At 36.5% G+C, this 19,308-nt stretch overlaps 1 protein-coding gene across 1 annotated transcript in view; it reads right to left on the bottom strand.

Moving 5' to 3' along the window:
• HCN1 (hyperpolarization activated cyclic nucleotide gated potassium channel 1) overlaps nucleotides 1-19,308 on the bottom strand; it is a 193,712-nt gene that overhangs the window by 8,315 nt on the left and 166,089 nt on the right. Inside the window, exon 6 of the mRNA XM_053932652.1 lies at nucleotides 13,325-13,565. Within this exon, the coding sequence (XP_053788627.1) occupies nucleotides 13,325-13,565 (241 nt within the window). The remainder of the gene's footprint in view (nucleotides 1-13,324; nucleotides 13,566-19,308) is intronic.

Below are 19,308 nucleotides of genomic sequence, written 5' to 3'. Positions count from 1 at the left end.
ATAAAAAATACTGTTAATGAATACCCACATACTGCATTTCCAGTGGTATTTCTTGATGGATTAGAACTGTATTATAGACACTGATACATTATCTATATTGCCTTGTAATATGTATCAATAGCATCATTTGTAGCCTGTTCATAAGACTAAAGTGTTTGCAAATTGTATGCGCTAATCTATCAGCTATTTGTTTGGACAGACCCTCAAGCATAATAAAAAATAATATATGAAATCTTCCTTACCGGGACCAGAGAGGAGGAACACAGATTATTGAAATGTGTTCCCATTAAGCACTTGTGTTCATTTAAATAAACCAAAATGTTTGTTTTTCATGAAAATAATAAACTAATGGAAATAGCCATGACATACTTAAAATGAGCCTTAGTGGCATCAAGTACACTATGTGCCCTTAATAATTATGCTCTCATTGATGTTCAATTGATTTAAATAGACTAGGAAATACAATAATAGCGTAAGAGTGTGTAGTGGAACACAAAAGGCATAGAGTAAACAACTTGGATAAACAAAGTGCTCTATTAACATAAAAATAAAGTGTCAGCAGCATATTACTCACTGATATTACTGTGTGCATTTGGCATGGTGCACTGCCCTCATGCTGACACTTTCAGTGTGTCAAATATTACTATCTTTCCTTTCCAAACAAAAGAATTCTTAAATTCCAATTAAAAATTATGTATTTGGCTACAATGAACCTATAATTAAATTCTGAATGCAAATTTTACTTTAATTATTTAATCTTTGTGGACAACTGTTACCTAGAACATTCTGAAACAAATGTCAGTCAGTGCCCTAATGAAAAGTGACTGTTTGAAAACACAGAATGATGCTAAAAACATTCATTTGTTATTACAGTTCATGTTTAATGCAAAGTTAATTAAGTCATTTGTGAAAATCATGTGTCTTTCCCACATAAAAAGAGAGCCCTCAAAAGAATATGGAACTGGGCTCAAATACAATGTACTTTCTGCTGTGAAGACTCTTAACTAAAATATTCAATGATAGAAGTTTAAAGCTAACCTTGTTCTGAAAGTTGTAATAGTCAAAATTGATCACCAACATAGCAGTTGCACACACGTGGGACATGGCTGAGTGATGGAGTTGTTAGTGCTAGGTTAACAGTCGGACTCAACAATCCAAAGGTTTTTTCAATCTAGGTGGTTCTGTGATTCTGTGGCAGGATTTCAGCAAAAGCTGGATCAGGTTCAATTTTTGGAACACTATGAATTTCTAAAGTTTGATTGTATTGGTTGTTCATAAAACAGGGTATGCATAGGTTGCATGTTACTATTGCATTAATGGATCAGAACACTCTGCATAGGAAATTCTACATATCCGAAAGACAGCAATAAGGAAGGCTGACTTCAGGAAAATCTGAAGGAGGTGAGGTGAGTGACACAGCCCACAGGATGAATTTTAAATAATAGGATTAATAGGCCTTTTGTAAGGATCAAGTTTTGATCCCAACTGAGACCAGGTTCATTATTCTTATGGACTGTACTGATATGCCACTGTAGGTGATAATTTTTAGCCCTCTCCTGTAGCTACATGATGCCTAAATACTTTTTTCTTTAAGAAAATAAGGATATGGGGATGTATATATAATGTATTATGTATTAATCCCCCCCCACATCCACATATATGTATGACATTGATCTCTTCTTTAGTCTTTGCTGGATGGGTATGTATCTACTGGCCATCCTAGCAATAACCTCTGGTTTCCATTTTATACAGAAAATTTTTATATAGGAAAATTCCTTTTTTAATCTGAGAAGCAGTACAGTTTCTGTGAGAGTGTATACTTGTCCATTCATCATCTGTTCATTTTACATATAAATTATATTCCAGATGTTATTACCTCATATGTCACATTAACATTTGACTAGGGAAAATCTACAGAAAAAATGTGCCCACCAACAGTAAACTGTGTTGATAAAGGTAAGTTATGAGTCCAGTAGTTAGCAAGTTCACTGAAGAACACCAAACCAGTCGTGTCTCCATGGATCGTAGTTCTTAGCTTAGGATGTTACACTGTATAAACAGAACATTCATACAATGAATTATTGTATGTGCATCTTTGTCTTGCAAGGACACAAATTCACTTTACTAGGTGCAGAAATTAAATTTGTGTAGTAATGAATTAATGAATTCAACAGTATTTCCGCTATGCAGCGTCTATATTTAAAACAATTAAAAACAACTAGCAGTTTTTATGCATTTCTGTCCCCTTCCAAAGCTGTGTGATTTCCCATCATCTGTTAGATTAAACATTACAGGATCTACTGAGAGGTCCTTCCAGCTGAGGACAGCTGACTACTTCTTCAGTTCCTCAACAGGAAACTTGTTCTTGTTGTGGGCATATAGGTTGCTGTGTGTGCTGTCAGCTGTTCAGGCCGATTACTTTCAGCAGCAGAAGAAAGATGGAAAATCAAAGTAATTCAAAAGCTTGGGTCAGTCAATCAAACAGACTTGGGAATGTTTTTTAAGAACAGGGCAGTGGATTAGAATATTGTTTATTTTATAGGGAGCAATGATTTACTAAACTACCACAGACAAAACTTAAATTTCGAAGTGCTCTTTTGATCCACCCATCTCGTAAGACTTCAGAGTAAGCTTCCCAGAACCACCATGTTTAGGCTATCCTTATTTTCTAATAGCTCTTCATAACAGCAGCTCCTTGGTGTGCTACAAAGATTGATAGTTCTTTACTTCTTTCAAGCAGCTGAAGTCGTCCACTGAGCAGAAACTAGCTAATGGGCACTTTCTTGCTGTGCCAGTCACAGCAAGGGACATTCATCATGGGACACTCAATTCCCAGCTTTACAACACATAGTATGAGTATGGTTGGGTTCTTTTTCCACTTAGGAGAGGACTATATGAACTTCAAGCAAGTTAAAAAAAAAATCAGTAAGTTTCTAGGCATCTCATTCTTTCAGAAATTGAGTGGTTTTCCAGTTCTGTGTTGACTTAAGCATCTCCAATATAGAAAACAGGGAGAAGCTGTTTCATATGATAACATGTTACTTTAACATAAGCATCTGCACTTCTGTTTCCTTTTTCTTTATTAAACTCTGGAAAACATGAAATAAATTTATCTATATTTTTTCTCATTATTAATGTGTTCTTTTTATTTTGCAGTATATTATTGCTAGTGTACACAATGGTAAACCCACACATACGGTGCTTTTTTTTATAGTTACTAAAATAACTACCACCAGGTCTTACAATTACTCAGAATGTAGTTTGATGCAATTAAATGAATTTCAGTAATCTGTGTTCTAAAAAATTCAGTCCTGCATTTAAGAAATCCTAAAAATATAGTCACTGCCCAAGAGGAACATTTCTGCAGCAAGGGAGAGTACTTAAGGAGAATGGAAAATGGAGATAATTTCTGCTTTTTACAGCCAGATTTGCAATCTGGATTATCTGAAAGGAAGCTATGCAAAACCTGCAGCTTTTGCCACCATTTTTACACTAAATATGGAATTGCAGACAAGTCAGTTTGAGTTAGGAGATACAGCCTGCATGACCTCTTCATTTAAAATATGACAGCAATAATTGTCTGTTGAGTTGTTCTCAAGAACTTTTTATTTTTCATCCTAACCTCACTTTGTTTTTTTCATGTGCAGGTACTGAAAATAGCTGTGGCCAAGTTTTCATTACTAGAGCAGACAAAAGCCAGTAACAGAAACACAGAATGACTGAGGCTGGAAAAGACCTCTAAGATCATCAAGTCTGACCTTTAACTGAACACCACCCTGTCAGCCAGACCCTGGCACTGAGTCCCACATACAGACTTACGAACATTTCTTACATCCTGACTATTTTCCCATGTTCTATCAAATTCTCCTAATTCTTCTGTTCTCCTAAGAACAGAAGCTTGGGGTAATTTTCTAAAATAGAAATTAAAGTGCATATTTTCTCTTTAATGCTATTTATAACAGAGGATCCATACATTTTTCTTCTAATTTATTGAAGTGTTCTTTTTACAAGGAGAGATTAAGATAGTCTATTTATTATCTTGTAAAAGCTCACAACTTTACTGATAATAATTTCATATGCTTTAAAAAATAATAATTAAGCTAAGTTTCTAAGATAATATGCCTAACTACAGATTTAGTTTTCATACTCACTGTGTCAAAGGCCAAAAGTGATTTTGTGTAATTCATTTACTCCTACTTTTATTCCAATGGATGCTTACTGCCTATTGAAAAAAACCATTTAGTTCCTTATGTATTCAGTGGTATGCTCTTGTAATCTTGAGTTTGGCAAACAATAACAGTTACAATTTAAACTATTCAACTTTAATTAAACTTGACTATAACAATATTGTACTTCTTTTCATTAAATTATTTAAAAAATTATCAGAGACTGTCAGTTCTGAATTAAATATTTAGATTAAATATTTAATCTAAACTCAAATATTTAGTTAGAATTCTAATGTGTGAAATTGAAGGTGCTTGAAAAATCTTCTGCTTTATCTGTGTTGACCACATTTGATTTCCAAGGCATGCTATGTCATATTTTACTTTTGTCTAGTTATATAAAGTTTAAATTAAAAATGTATACTGTTAATGAATTAGCAGAATTATAATTTATTTATGCTTTTAGATTGCAAGACTTACTACTTGTGTTATTATTATGAATACTGTAAAATTTATATTTATGTTTGCTAACTAATAAAACTTCTAAACTCAAATCAGCTTCTACCTTTTAACCTAAAAGAATAAGTTATTTTCATTCTATCTTCCTAAAAATTCTCTTGCACTTTTAAAAAATTATTGAGTTTGAATAGCAAGAAGTCCTTCTGACTGATTATTATTTTCCATATAAAATATAGTGTCAAAAGAACAACACCACAATTTATTGTCAACAAAAAATTATGCAATATTATGAGGACTATTGCATATTATGTAGCCTCAAAATGGCAGATTAGTCTGTGCCAAAAACATATTTAATTTTTAGGCCCTCTTGCAGACAATATTTTTAGAAAGGTGTTCTATACTGTTCAACTGAAAAATGTTTTACAAATGAGTTGGCATGGAGATATGAAGATCCTGCTCCCTTAAAGCATTTAATTATGTCCCTGCTATTAAGAATACGAATAATCACACCTCAGTGGGGTTACTTATAATTAACTATCTGGATTATAGTATGAATATTGAAAGACTTTATCCACCACTACTTTGAATAAGAAATAGCCATATGCAGTACTTTTGCAAAATGTAAAATTATAAATTATATAATATTATAGTGTCCATATGTAAAGCACTTCAACAGATTTTTTCCTATTTATAATCAGTATTATACTGCAAATCTTTTAAAGTATTCTATCAAAAGGAAGCACCTAGAGTGTAACCAGAAAAAAATAAGTGGCAAAATATAATCTAAAGTGACTCAACATTTCCCATGGTATTATTTTCCACTGCACTGGTTTAAAATATACTGACAGTTACTGTTCTGAGAGGGGGAAAAGCTCCATAAATAATAGGTAGGTCAAAGAAGTTCTTTCTAATTGGCTTTCTACAAGCTGAAGCAAAAGCAAGATAGAGTTTATTAGAATTTCAAGTGCAGAAGGGTAAATGTTAAAACTGCATTAAATCATTTAAGCAAAATAAATAATTTAAAATTGAAAGTATTCCATGAACTACATATTACAAAAAATAAACAAAAAAAGACAAGATGCTATATAATATGTCTCTGAGACATCGTCTGGGAAGATGGCAATGAGAATCTGGTTTCTAGATAGATTTGCTAGATGAATGATGACATGAAGCACATGATAGATAGTGGTATCTGCCTTTGAGTGAGTAAAATAAAACATGTATTTCTCTCTTATTACAATGTACGAGATAGGCCAATACAGTTTCATATCATACACAGTAACTCTCATATATACACCTTATTTTTTTTTCCTAAATCACATTAATTTCTTCATGTTCAACATACTTAGAAATTGATAGAAAAAAAAATTAGCAGTATGAGTCTTAGTTAGTCTAAAAACTGATTTATCTACTGACTTCCAAGTGGCATGATACCACTGGGATTTTCAGTGGGGGAAAAAACAATGGGGAGCGGGATCTGCAATGGATACATCAAAAATTGGGCAGCATGAATTACTGCAGACTTATCTACTGGACTTATCTACTTCAACTAACAAAACCTCCATGGGGCCCCCAGACCTAATTAATAAAAATATGTCTGCACTTCCTAAACACTAAGTTTGGATTTCCCTAACAATATCGGCATTCCTTCAGCTCTAACACAGTATTTGTTAAGAATAGAAAAAAAGGGGTTAAATTTCCAGGAACATATGTCTGGGCTGCTGCATGAAGGAAAGCCTGTGTAAACACAGGTGGGAAAACAGATGGAGAAAGGAAAAGATAGCAGGGAGACCAGTCTTATCTTGTGTCCTTTGTGGTTGAGAGGAATTTTGCCAGTGACTACAGAAAAGAGCAGGATGAGACCACAGTGAACAATCAGGCCTCTGTTCACCAGTGAGTAACCAAATGAAGTAACAGCAGAGTCCTGAACATGTTCCCAGAAATCCTCCTTTGAATAAGCTGTCCTGAGTCATACTGGTTGGGCAGTGTGGGATTTATTCCTTTCTTTTCCTCTCTGTAGGCATGTCAGCCCCACTCTAACACACTAGTTCACGGAGGCAGCTTAGCAAGTGCTTATCTAAACCAGGACTACCTGTCCTGAGTCTCTCTTCTGATTCTGATTCTATAGGGCTGGCAGCTGGCGGGGACCTCAGGAAACCACTCCTGCTCTTCAAAGTACTCTGCATTAGCTTTGAGACAGCTTAAAACTTTTATGTTTGCAGGGGTAACAATCTCAGGTAAGTTATCAATGCTTGAAAGCTGCTTTTCCATTTGGTTCTCCAAGCAGGAGCCTGCCATCTGTAGCTGAGTACATGGCAACGCCATCTGACTGAGTCTGGGGTGAGGGATGTGCAGAGAAGTAGAGGGTCACAAGGTATCAGGGAGCATAAGGCCTTTCCAGAAGGGAAGGAGAAGTTGCAGGACCTGATCTTACTGTCATGACTGAAGTAACCTTAAGACCCACACATCTGAGTAAGAGGAAGGAGATAATTGAAAAGGCTTTATTGTATTAAACATCTCTTTAGTTTATTACACTACTGCATATTTGATAATTAATGTCTGATTAATTATCAGAGATTTTGAATTACCAACTTATATTGGTAATTATTATGGAGTCTTTTTGAAACAATTTACCACAGTAAAAATCGGAATGTTCACACAGCAGTGGTAGTACATCAGTTTCTATCAATATGTATTGGTATAGGTAAATTAGATTAGTATTGGGCTCATTAGATATGTTAATAATTCTGCTCTGTAAAGCCCCAGTAACTGATGACCTAATCTCTTCTATAAGCAAAAGACTCATATTCTTGTGTTTCATCTCAAAAGATGTCAAAATCTTTTCACTTGGCTGATTTTGTATGTACAGTGAAGAATTAATACACAATCTGTTCAGTAATTCCTCCTGTCACAAGAAGAGCAATTTCTAATCCAGTCACCTGGTACTGAGAGGAAAAGGTTCAATAGGATTGAAACCTGGCAATTTCCTTCCTACCATTTATTACTAGAGTTATATCATAAATGAGTTTGAACTACCAAGATACTAAAGAGAAAGACAAATGTGCACTGAGACAGAGAAAACAAAAATGGGGGAGCTGTCATTATCCGCTGCTCTGTACTTTGTATTTTCAGTATTGTAAACTGTAGATACTCAGGACCGGGGACAAGATGACAAGAAAATTAAACCACTTCATAATCACAACATCCTCAATTGCTTACATTTTTCACCTGCCTCCTGATTCTTATTCTCTATCCCAGAAAGCTGAGTTCAAATGTGTTGACCTCAAGCTTTCAATTCAGCTTAACTGCAAACACATGTGCAGTCAGGTTTTCCAACTTGCTATCCAAAAGGGATAGGTGTAAGCACCTTCCCACTCTTTTCCAGCTTCTGAAGGCTGTTCAGATCTGTGCTCACTGCTTGCATTTTCCTCCCTTTCCCATCAGTCTCATGCCCATGATGTTCCCCTGCACTGTCAGCTGCTCTGTCTCCCATTTATTTGCACTACTCACAACCTGACTCCTACCTACAGAGTTCTCTCTGTTGACATCTATCTCGCTCACCACGCTCTTCCCCACAGTTTTGTCCTATGTGTTAACATAGTCCATAACATCCATTCATTCTCTCCTGACCTTAATCACATGTCACTAACCCTACAGGCAGCTAGAAGGAGATCATAATTCCTTGAACTGGTTGTATGGTCACATCCAGAGGGTACTAGTCAATGGCTCAGAGTCCTGATGGACGTCAGTGACAAGTGGACAAGTGGATCCCTCAGGGATCCATACTGGGACCAGTCTTGTGTAGTGTCTTCATTAATGAAATAAATTAAGGAATTGAGAGCACTCTCAGCAAATTTGCGATGAATCCAAACAGAGCAGTGCAGTTGACACTTCTGTAGGATGGGATGCCATCCAGAGGGACCTGGACAAGCTCTAGAAGTGGCCCTTGGGAATCTGAAAAGGTTTAACAAGGCCAGGTGCTGCTGCTGCACCTGGGCTGGGACAACCCCTGGTACCAGCACAGGCTGGGCCTGAACAGACCCAGAGCAGCCCTGCCCAGAAGGACTTGGGGGTGCTGTGGGTGAGAGGCTGCACATGGCCCAGCCATGGCACTCACAGCCCAGAGAGCCAAACGTGTCCTGGGCTGCATCCAGAGCCCCGTGGGCAGCAGGGCAGGGAGGGGATTCTGCCCCTCTGCTCTGCTCTGCTGAGACCCACCTGGAGCACTATATCCAGCTCTGGGGTCTCCAAGAATAGGAAGGACTTAGACCTATTGGAACAAATCCAGAGGAGGACAAGATGAGGCTGGAGCACCTCTCCTATAAGGCAAGGCTGACAGAATTTTTCAGCCTGGAAAAGAGAAGGCTTAGAAGTGACCTAACTGAGATCTTCTGGTACAGAAAGGGAGTCTCCAAGAAAGACAGAGAGAGAGTTTTTACAAGAGCATGTGGTGAAAGGACAAGGGGAAATGGCTTCAAACTGAAACAGAATAGATTTACATTAGATACTAAGAAAAGTTCTTTACTGTGAGAGTGATCAGGCATTAGCACAGGTTGCCCAGGGAGGTTGTGAATGCCCTATGCCTGGAAGTGTTCAAGGATGAACACTTGGATGGAGCTCTCAGCAACCTGATCTAGTGAAAGGTGTCCATGACCATGGTGGTGGGAGCAGAAGTAGATGATGCTAAACCTCCCTTTCAACCCAAGACATTTTATGTTTCTATGATTCTGTGATAATTTCTATTGAGGGCAACCTTATTTCCTCACTATGAAAACTGTGTCAGTGTCAGTGTGAGAAGTTTCTCTTGTACAAGGAAAAGATGTATCTACTGCTATGCTGATAGTGGCAGCAATCCCATTTCTAATAATGGAGAACTAGGAGCAAAACTTCTAATAATGGGGAACTATTAGCAAAATTAAGGAGGACATAAAAAATCCACAGATGTTTTAAAAGAAAAAGATATAGTTCAATTAAAAATAAATCAAATAAAGGCTACTACAGAGTATTAAGATCCCATGATTCTTCACTGGTAACTGTGGCTTACATAATTTCACTGATGTAGAAGTGACTATATAACTGCAGTATAGTGAAAAGTAGTTTCATGTATTCTTCCTTGTCTAATTCCTGTCCCTTTTATAAAAATTCACATGGGCATACCATGAATATGGTAGGGGAATATGGCCTATTGAAAAGGATAGTACCAGAAACTGCTTTCAAATTCCTACTAGCACTTGGAGGAGATATGTAGGATGATAATGTCCTTCAACCAGCGGTCTGAAAAAAACCCCACTTATTGGGATGAAAATGAGCATCCTACACACTGCTGGGCTAAAAATTGTTCCTGCACACTAAGTTCAAGAAGATTACATTTATGAACACACATGAAGGTCAAGGGACTGAACGCTCTTCCCACAGAAATACCAAGGAATAAACCACAAGATCTTTGTGATTACAGTGTTGTATTTACTCCTTCCCCCACAAAAGGAGAAACCAGTGAGCAAAGATGAGGAAGAAGGCAGACAGTAATCAAGCCCAGATCTTTCTATTGCCATGACTTTGTATGTCTCTCAAAAATGAAGAGAAAGTGTACAGCAGAGGTGTAGTCTGATTCATCTATTCCACTGGTGGTTATCCAGGCATATTCTTTTTGAGAAGAATTACCAACCAACTAAGGTTGGTAAGGTTTATTTGGTTTCATATTAGACCAGATCTGTTTTTAATTAAAGCCTGTTTTTATTAAAAACAAAGATCAAGCAAGGGAATTTAAATGTTCAACATCAGTCCTCAAACCTCAAGATATTTCCTCTTTTTTACTGCAACTTTTGATTTTCCAGGCTTTCATTCTCCCAACAGTTTCCATTCAAGCCACTCCCAAATACCTGTGATTCGGCTTTGGTTCCTCTTAAATCTTGGCTTTCATACTAATCTCCAGTTCTCCCACAACTTAAGGGTTGTTGTTTTTTACTGGTAAGTTTTTTTACCTATTTTTTTTTCCTGATATAATGTTGTTAGTACAGAAATATTTTACATATTAAGAGTTTGGTTTTCCAAATCCAACACAATGCTGGTGAAACCTTCCATTGTTCTGGAGGTGAGCCTGCAAATCTCTCCAGAGTCAAGGTCCCCCAGGTAGCTCAGCTCTGGGACATACCTGACAGACAGAAATTAGCATCTCTGAGCTGGGATGTGGAACTTTCAAAATGTAAGACATTTAAAAATTAAAAAATATTCTGTTTAGGCATGGCACTCTGTCACCTGTGTGCCCTTTACTTGCCTTTGGGAGCTCAGGTGTTGATATTGATGTATTGTGTCAGACCTGGGAGCTATACAGATTGGTTGTTACAAGTAGCATCTTAAACACAGTGTCAGCTTCAGATGTATCATGTGTCCTTTAAGCAAAAAGGGGCTACTGGTCTTAGGATTTAAATGTAGCCTTGACCTTTCAGTTTATTATTTTATCACTATGCAATATTCCTTGTGTCTGCTTTGGTCAGGAAGCTTTACTCAGATTCTGATACATACTTCAGGGAAAATGGGTATTCTCCAGAGAAATGAGAATTTTAGAACTGTTTTTTATTTTCTGCTTTGACAATCCAAACCAATTCACAGGTATTTTATTTGTAGATTGTTTTCTCTCTTTTCAGCTACAGTCATAGAATTATAAAATCATAGAATGGTTTGAATTATAAGGGACCTTAAGGATCATCTAGTTCCAATTCCCTTGTCATGGATGTCGCTCCCTAGATCAGGCTGCTCAGGGCCCAATCCAGACTTGTCTCAAACATGTCTGTGGATAGGGCATCCACAGCTTCTCTGATCCAGACCGGTCTTTCTTCTCCCCAGCTGGAAATACACTTCTGGAAATTCACAATATATGGTGTTTTGCTACAACAGGTCCGAGCCACACCACTCTGGATCTTGGGGCATTTCCTCTCTCAGGTTCTCTCTCCCAGTGCACTTGTCTTTTTTCACCTCTCCTCTCCCCTCCATGCTACAGCAGCAGCTATTATCTTCTGTTTGCCGCAGCAGGCTTTGGATGCATTACCACCCATTTTTGCAAATCCTGTCTCATCCCAGCTGCAGTTTGGATGAGCAAAAGTGCTTTGGTATGCAGTGTAATAAGTTCCTGTAGTGTCTGGATATTGCAAGTAGCTTATTTTTTTTTGTCTGCATTCCTGTTAAGAAGGGTAGCAGTTGAATTGGATGAGCTAGTTAGTTGTTTGCACTGCAACAACAGGCTGACAGTTATGTAATATACTTTCATGTGGAATCTCCTCTGATCCTCTGTTGGTTCAGAGGAGTATTATGGCCAGATTCAGCATGCAGGCTCTTGCAAACTCATTTTCATAAACTAGGGCACTGCTAAGCATAGAGGAGACCAAGACCAAGGTTGCTGTGTTTCTTCATCCTCAGCATTTACCTTTTCTTTCTGCTTAATCTCCTGTCTTCAGCATCTACAGTTTAATCCTGTGGGATAAGCACAAGACCTCTTTACCAAAGTGCTTCTACAAATACTGGTGATACAAATCACCTTGCAGAGGCTACTTTGAAGTGACAAGGTCTTCTGGCCACATCAGTAGGAGTTGCTTTAGCGTATTATTCTTGAATGGGATTAGTTAAGTAACTCTACAGCCCAATTGAAACGCTGAGCCCAATTCACTTTTCTTAGCTTCCCCCTTCTGTATACTAACTAAATAGCACTGATTAGGCTTTCAATTGAGCATTTTCTGAAAGGCATTCAGGTCAGATATGGGATCATTCATGGAATTCAACAGCAAATTAATACAATGACCAGCTAACTGTAACTCTCATGTGTAGCAGGGGTACACACACAAATAATCAAGCAGCTTCTGAAAACCAGCCTTTCTGCCACTTGTGGAAGCAGACACCTATTCTATTGCACAAAGATAATTTACAGTCACAGGGAACAGCTATTTTGTACCATCAATTATTATATATAAGAAAAGCAATTGCTTTCATCAAGATATACATATTCAGATGCCTTCATCTAAGCAAATAATTATTTTTCATTAGGATTACCAGATTAATTTAATTAGGATTAAAATTAATGCCTGATTTTTATTAATATGCATGTGTTAGACAGCTACCTAGTCAGATAGGAAGTCCAGTTTCTCATAGTATATATTGTCAGGATAAACACTGATGTGTGCTAAAATTCAGTGAAAAAGCACTAACATGTTGAAATATTATTGAATACAATATTAATGAATTACAAAATAGCCTATGTAAATAATGCTTCTCTATTCATTGCTAATTTTTTAATTCTTACAATGATTTTTATCTTTAGATTTATGATTCAAAAAAATGTATTCTTTTTTAAAGATTAATCCTGTCAATTTTACCTTTAAAAAGCTATTAAATTACTATGCAAATTATTATCTTTATATTTAAATATTTTCTGTTAAATAACAGCGATCTTAATTCAAAATAACTTCAGAATTCTGGAAGGTCATTCTGCATTTGTAATAGCTGTCCCTCACAACAGTAAGTAGACTGAATATTTTGGACAGAAATATTTTGTGCATTTCACTGTGGTTTGAATTGTCTAGGCAAGCAAATATTAGTTAATTTATTCAAAAGTCTCTTTTTATCTTTTATCTGTATCTTTATCTTTTTATCTGTTATCTGTGCATGTTTTATTCTAGTGCATTCACTCCAATGTCATCATTATTCCTACTCACCTCCAAAGTAAGAGCCATCTGTCAGCTTCAGCTCCTTGTTGGACTTGGTGATGACACCAGCAACACCATGTTGAATGAAATACATCTTCTTACCCACAGCCCCTTCTCGGATAATATAATCTCCAGGTTGGAACACCTCAAATCTCAGTTTGCTTAGCATGGCAGTCACAAAATTTGGGTCTGCATTAGCAAAAAGAGGCATTGTAGCCACCAGCTTCCGACAGTTGAAGTTGACAATCTCCTAAATGGGAAGAAAACATCATGATAATAACGGTCAATAAATGTGTTCAATATTATGGGCTTTGAAAAAAACACATTCTGCTTTCTTAATAAAGAATTTCTTTATGCTCATATTGGACTTTTCTGTGCTTACTTTATAACATATTTTCATCTCTTTCTAGTGAAGTGATTGAAACAAAAGTGCAGTCTGACTTGTATTTCTAAGGTTAAAGGTTGTTGTCCTCTGGTGACTTTTCACTTGTTATTTATTATTTCCATTGGAGTTTAAGGGGACAATCTGACATAAAGGTAAAAATTAAATAGGAATTACACTGCTTTGACAACCAGATTGGCTGTTGCAATAACTATATTATGTAATGAAATTATGCAAGCCCTGTGTTTCCAAATATTACATGAGTAACATCTTTCTGTTTTGAAAATATCGAGTGGTAATATAAATATATATTACAGTTAGCTAGTTCAAATCAACAGGAAAATTTCCTGCACAGTTTCTAATTAATTTTATAAACACAGAAACATACATTTCTGCCCTTTAAAGAGATGCGTATAAAGTAGGCCCCTATATGCAGAAAGCACTACTCTTTTCCTAGAGCCTTCAGGATTTCTCCTACCAAGGAGAAACTGTATTCATATTTACAGAGCACACTATGAGCTCATCTGCATGAAAAGATTAGTACCAAAAAAACCTGTAAATGTCTTACTTGCTTTAAATAAATAAGAACAAAACCAAACTCTATAAATAATTTATGAAATATTTTCAAGCTCATTCTTGCAGACCTTACATTGTCTTGGGAAATTAACATGGTCAGTTGCCATTACAGATTTAACATTGTATTGAAAAACTGAGACTAATCAGTATTGCACACAGAGAGGGGCTCAGGCAGGCAACATCTACTGAGGCAGCAAACCCAACAAGACAGAAAGAGCAAATATAATCATCTGTGTATAAATGCAGACAAAGCAAATAAAAGAAAAATACAGCCAGCAGTCACTTAACTGCTTTGCAAAACTAAATATGCCTTTATTGTCTGTGGAGTACCCCTAGCATTTCTTAAACTAAGACTTCAAGATTGATGTAAAGGAGACATTCCATCTACCAATGCTCTCATTCCCATGACTGCATTCCTGCTGAATTGGCTCTTTCAACTTCCCATGCATCTGCTATCTCATGTATCTCATTTATGCCATGCAGACAACCCTGAGCATGAAGCTCAGATATAGTTATCCAGAGATCACACAAATTCTTTTCCTCTCTCTGTCCCACAATGTAATATCCTCATTGTAGACATGTTGGAGAAGTTCAAGTCATTTTACACCATAAGCAACAAAACCATAGCGAGTTCTTCAAATCAGTTCCCCTGCATCTGGGAAAGACATGGGAATTCCTGTCTGAAGGGAAGACATTTGTTGCTGAAGCAACTAACAGGCAAATGCATTAAGAGTGAGAAGAGTGAAGAAACAACCACCTTTCCCTGAGCAATCACATCCAAATCTAGTGGGACTTAGAAAAGTAAATTTGAGCAAAATGTCTCACCAGGCACCCTAAAAACTAGTTTCCCATATAAAAAAAAAAAAAAGGTAAATTTGATGCAGGATATCTTCTGTTTGCCTGAATCAAAAAATTATCTCAAGTAACAGCATGTGGACTGCCAGATAGGTGACATTCAAATCTGTGAATACTGCTGAATCAGTGGGTCAAGAGGGGTAAGGCCAAGATAGCTTTTAAGTATATTTTTATGAGGCAATAAGTATCATAATGAGATTCCAACTGTCTGTCTTTCTAAAGCATGAGGAGAAACTTGTTTTCCTTCCTGTTTAAACTCTACATTTATTAGTAAGGCTCCAGCCATCACCTCCCTCCCAAAGGAAAATTATTTGCTTCTCCCACTGCTAGCAGTGTGGTGGCATCACATGAGGAGCCCCAGACTACATCTTCTGCTCCCTGTGAGACTGCCTTGCTGCCATCTCCACGGATGCTGGCAACAACTATTACTTGTTTGTCTTGCTCAGGGACTTCTCAGTAGGCTTGCTGCTTGTTTCTACTTCTGAAAGTGAATAGCTTGTCTTGCATGCCCAGGAGGCAGAGAAAGGAAATTACTAAAGAAAGCAAAAATTGACTGGAAATTATATAGAAGCTGGTGGGCAAGCACAGAAAAGGCTGGGAGAGTAGGAAGTTCAGCTCCAGTCAAGATTAGGAAGAAAGAGTAAAATAGACTTAGGTGGAGTAGTACTATGAAAGAGAGAATGGGAGGAAACAAAAAGAAGGAACACTAAGGCCTAGAAAAAAAATAAACAGAAAAAAAGAATGCAAGAAGCTTGACTTTAAAAACAGGTTGAGAAATGGAAATTACTGAAAAGTGAGAACACAGGAACACAAAACCTGGAGAATAGGTGTCTGGAGTGAAAGCTGAAAAGTAGGGCAGATGAAATAAACAAAAGGGAAATTGGAAAAAAAAGAGAAGTTGTCCCTAACATATCTTTAACAGTATGATGGGAGAGATTATGATATATAGAGAGGGGAGAATTCAGACCTGGATGACTCCTTTGTGCAGACCCAGTCATACCCACCCAGAAAGGAATTCATCACATCTTGGAAATATCAACAAAACATACCCTTGAAAGAGGATTTTCACCCATGGAATCTCGTGTCCTCTTATGGCTCAATCTTCTGCCCACTTTTCTCACATTATGTAATCTGTATCTGGATATACCCATGTATACACACACATTATCCTGCTCAGCCTGAGCTGCCTAATAAAGGTACCAACATAGCAACAAAACTACCCTGCTGAGGTAATTTCAGCTGTTATTCCTAGTAATGCATTCATTTTGTTGATTAGTTTTCTGTGAAAGTTTGCACTAAAGTACAAACTTCTCTTATTTAAGATAGAAGGTGGAAAATTACCGAGGGAGAAAGAAATGTGTCATTTTTAAGTGCTTTGTTTTTTTTTTTTTTTTTTTTTAAGTGTTCTTTTATTTAAATATGAGATCATTCAGAGCAAGTAAAATACATTTCCCTGAGTCTTAATCACAGGCAGTTCTGCAATTTCAAGTTCTTGTGTATTACTTTATACATCCTGGGGAAAAAGAAACAGTAAAGATTATGAAAGTGTTTTATATAACTCAGAAAGTACTAGGAGAAAAACTTCTGTGTTTTAAAAGAGAGGTAACGAACAGACTGACAAATAAAGAGTTGACATTTTGTACAGAGAAAAATCTTTCACTCTTATTTTTCTTTTAATTCTTTGGAGCTAGACTGGAACCAGACTATGGTGCCCAATATGATATCTTCATTAAATGAGATTTTGTCTTACCTCTACTTCAAGAAAATACCAAATGAAGCCTGAGGAAAGGATTGGGGAAGACAATACCAAATGAAGCTTGAAGAAGGGATTAGGAATGCATTATATAGCTGAAATGGTTAAAGAGCAAGAATGAATCAGACCTAGATGAAGCAAGTGTTGATCTATTCCAATTGCTGGTCTCTTACGTAAAAATTAAGAGATGCAATGGTCTACTTTATATAAGAGATTGGTAGGGTAATTACACTGGCTTCTGCTCCTTTGTAGTATATTGGATTTATTACTCATCTTGACCTTTCTGGATTTTTTTTCAAACCGATCTTAAAGCATCAGATATTATAATTTTGTATGGGTTCAATATTTCTTGATGGCTTCTCTGAAGCATCTCAAGATGTTACAGAAGCAGTCACAAGGCTGTTCCAGATGTAACTGGAGTTCTCTGATGGCATCTCTAAAAGTTTTTAGTACCTCTTTTCCAGAAGATTTTTAGGTGGATTGTAGTGCTTTTAGTTAGACTGACTGGAAAATCCTGTTCCACAAAAAAGGAAAAGTTCATGAAAGATCTATTTGCCTGAAAAGTTCTTTACTTTTTCTCAGAAATCCAGTTGAGCTAATAAAAGGTACTACTTCCAACAAGAAAGAAAGAGCAAACTATGTTCTTCTTATGTGTAGGCCATTTGGAAAAATGGTTTAGCTTAGCTTTGTTAGGAGACTTCTACATACTATTGCAAAAACCTAGTTTATAACAGTGCACCTTTTCTTTTTCTGTTTGTTTACATTTTGCTTTCAAAGGATGTAAAACTAAATCAGTCTTAATTTCCTGATAATTGAAAGGAAGAAATCACTTTACTGAGAAAACTATTTTTCCCCTTAGAAATAATTTGCAAATGCAAAATTACTGACCCATCATTAAGAGAGAACCATAGGAAAAGGCATTATATTTAGGGATTTGGGTTAGTTTGAGCAGGTTAGATATATTTAAACCCAGTTCTAAGAGCTATATTCTGTAAGTGTTCATGATTTCCTGTAATTTTTTAACCCATTGGTCAATTATAGTAGAGTTTGGCAGAAAGGAGGCATCTCACTGATACTAAGCTCTCACAGGTGTTATGACAGCAGGTAGTCAGGAGGATTGGGATTAGTACCCCACTGAGGGAATGACTACATCATTATCTAACAACTTGTTAAATGCCAAAAAATCTACATGTGGCAATAGGATGCAATATTCTTCACTTCTGGTGCACCTGAAGCTGTTCAAATTGCTTTGACACATTCTGTTTTATCATCTCTATGGAGTGTATGACTTAAAAATAAATTTTGCTTAGAGGCCTTTCATGTAAGTAGCAACAACTATGTAAATTTTTTCTCTTTGAATGGGATTGCCTCAACTTTCCATTTTTCAATTACATTGATACGTTTTAACATAGAGAGTGCTTAAATTTTACTTAAAACATGGTAACACTTCCACAGTATGTTTAGAATTATGTCAAGAAACACTATTCTTTTTCCTTCAGGACTTGACATTTTGTCATTTTGTCAATATAACTGGATATTCCTTGTGTCTGTTTTAGAAGAGCTCCCTGTGTAGCCCCTGTGGTTATATATTTTAAAGGCCATGAATGCTCTGGTCTGAGGTAGCCAAGTTATCTGAACTGCAGACAAAGCATAAAACCTGAAGAAAACCTCTGATCTCTAAGACTAAGAGAGCCCATGGGATCTCAATTGCCTTGAAAACCAGTGACCAGCCAGTCTATTTACATCTTCAAAGCCCTCCAGTTCCCAAGACTCCCAGTATATACCTGGATAAGGCATATCCACATACAGAAAATTTGCCATTCAGCTGTGAGATAAACTTAGGCATAAGGAAGGAAGGAATGCATAGGCTTTGCAGCAAAAGAATGAATGAAATTCTGATTCTACCAGGACTAACAGGACTGAGTTAAAGCAGTTTTTTTTTTTTTTTTTTTCTGTCTAGTTCTTTTCAACTCAGATTAAGACAAGTCAACAGAGCATATGGTAGCTGGTATTGCTGTCTTCTAACAGAAAGCAATCTTTTTTATGCATTTGCAATCAGGAGGGGTAAAGATTTGACCAATTATATTTTCTTGGCTTACTTGATTAAATGTTGACCTTCTGCATACTTTTCTGTCATTCTCTTCTTGATTTTCTATTCAACTCTTTATATGCATTTTTTATGACTCAGTATTTTTATTGCATTAAATTCAAATGCAGACAGAATAATCCTTTTGAGGCAATATGGTTCAACCAAACCTCCAATAAAGCTGATGAAAAATATCCATCTTTTTCCCAGCTTGTTAATTGATTTAATGGAGCTTAAGAGAAACCAGTCCTGTGCATCTCAAGCTCCTCTTTGGATTGTGCATTAAATTTAGAAGATTAGAAAAAAGAAAAAGAAAGAAAAAAGACACTATCTACCCACTC

Source organism: Vidua chalybeata, chromosome Z, assembly GCF_026979565.1.
Source record: "Vidua chalybeata isolate OUT-0048 chromosome Z, bVidCha1 merged haplotype, whole genome shotgun sequence".
NCBI lineage: Eukaryota > Metazoa > Chordata > Aves > Passeriformes > Viduidae > Vidua > Vidua chalybeata.
The sequence above is the reverse complement of the archived record's forward strand: the minus strand, read 5'-3'. Positions and strand labels throughout refer to the sequence as shown.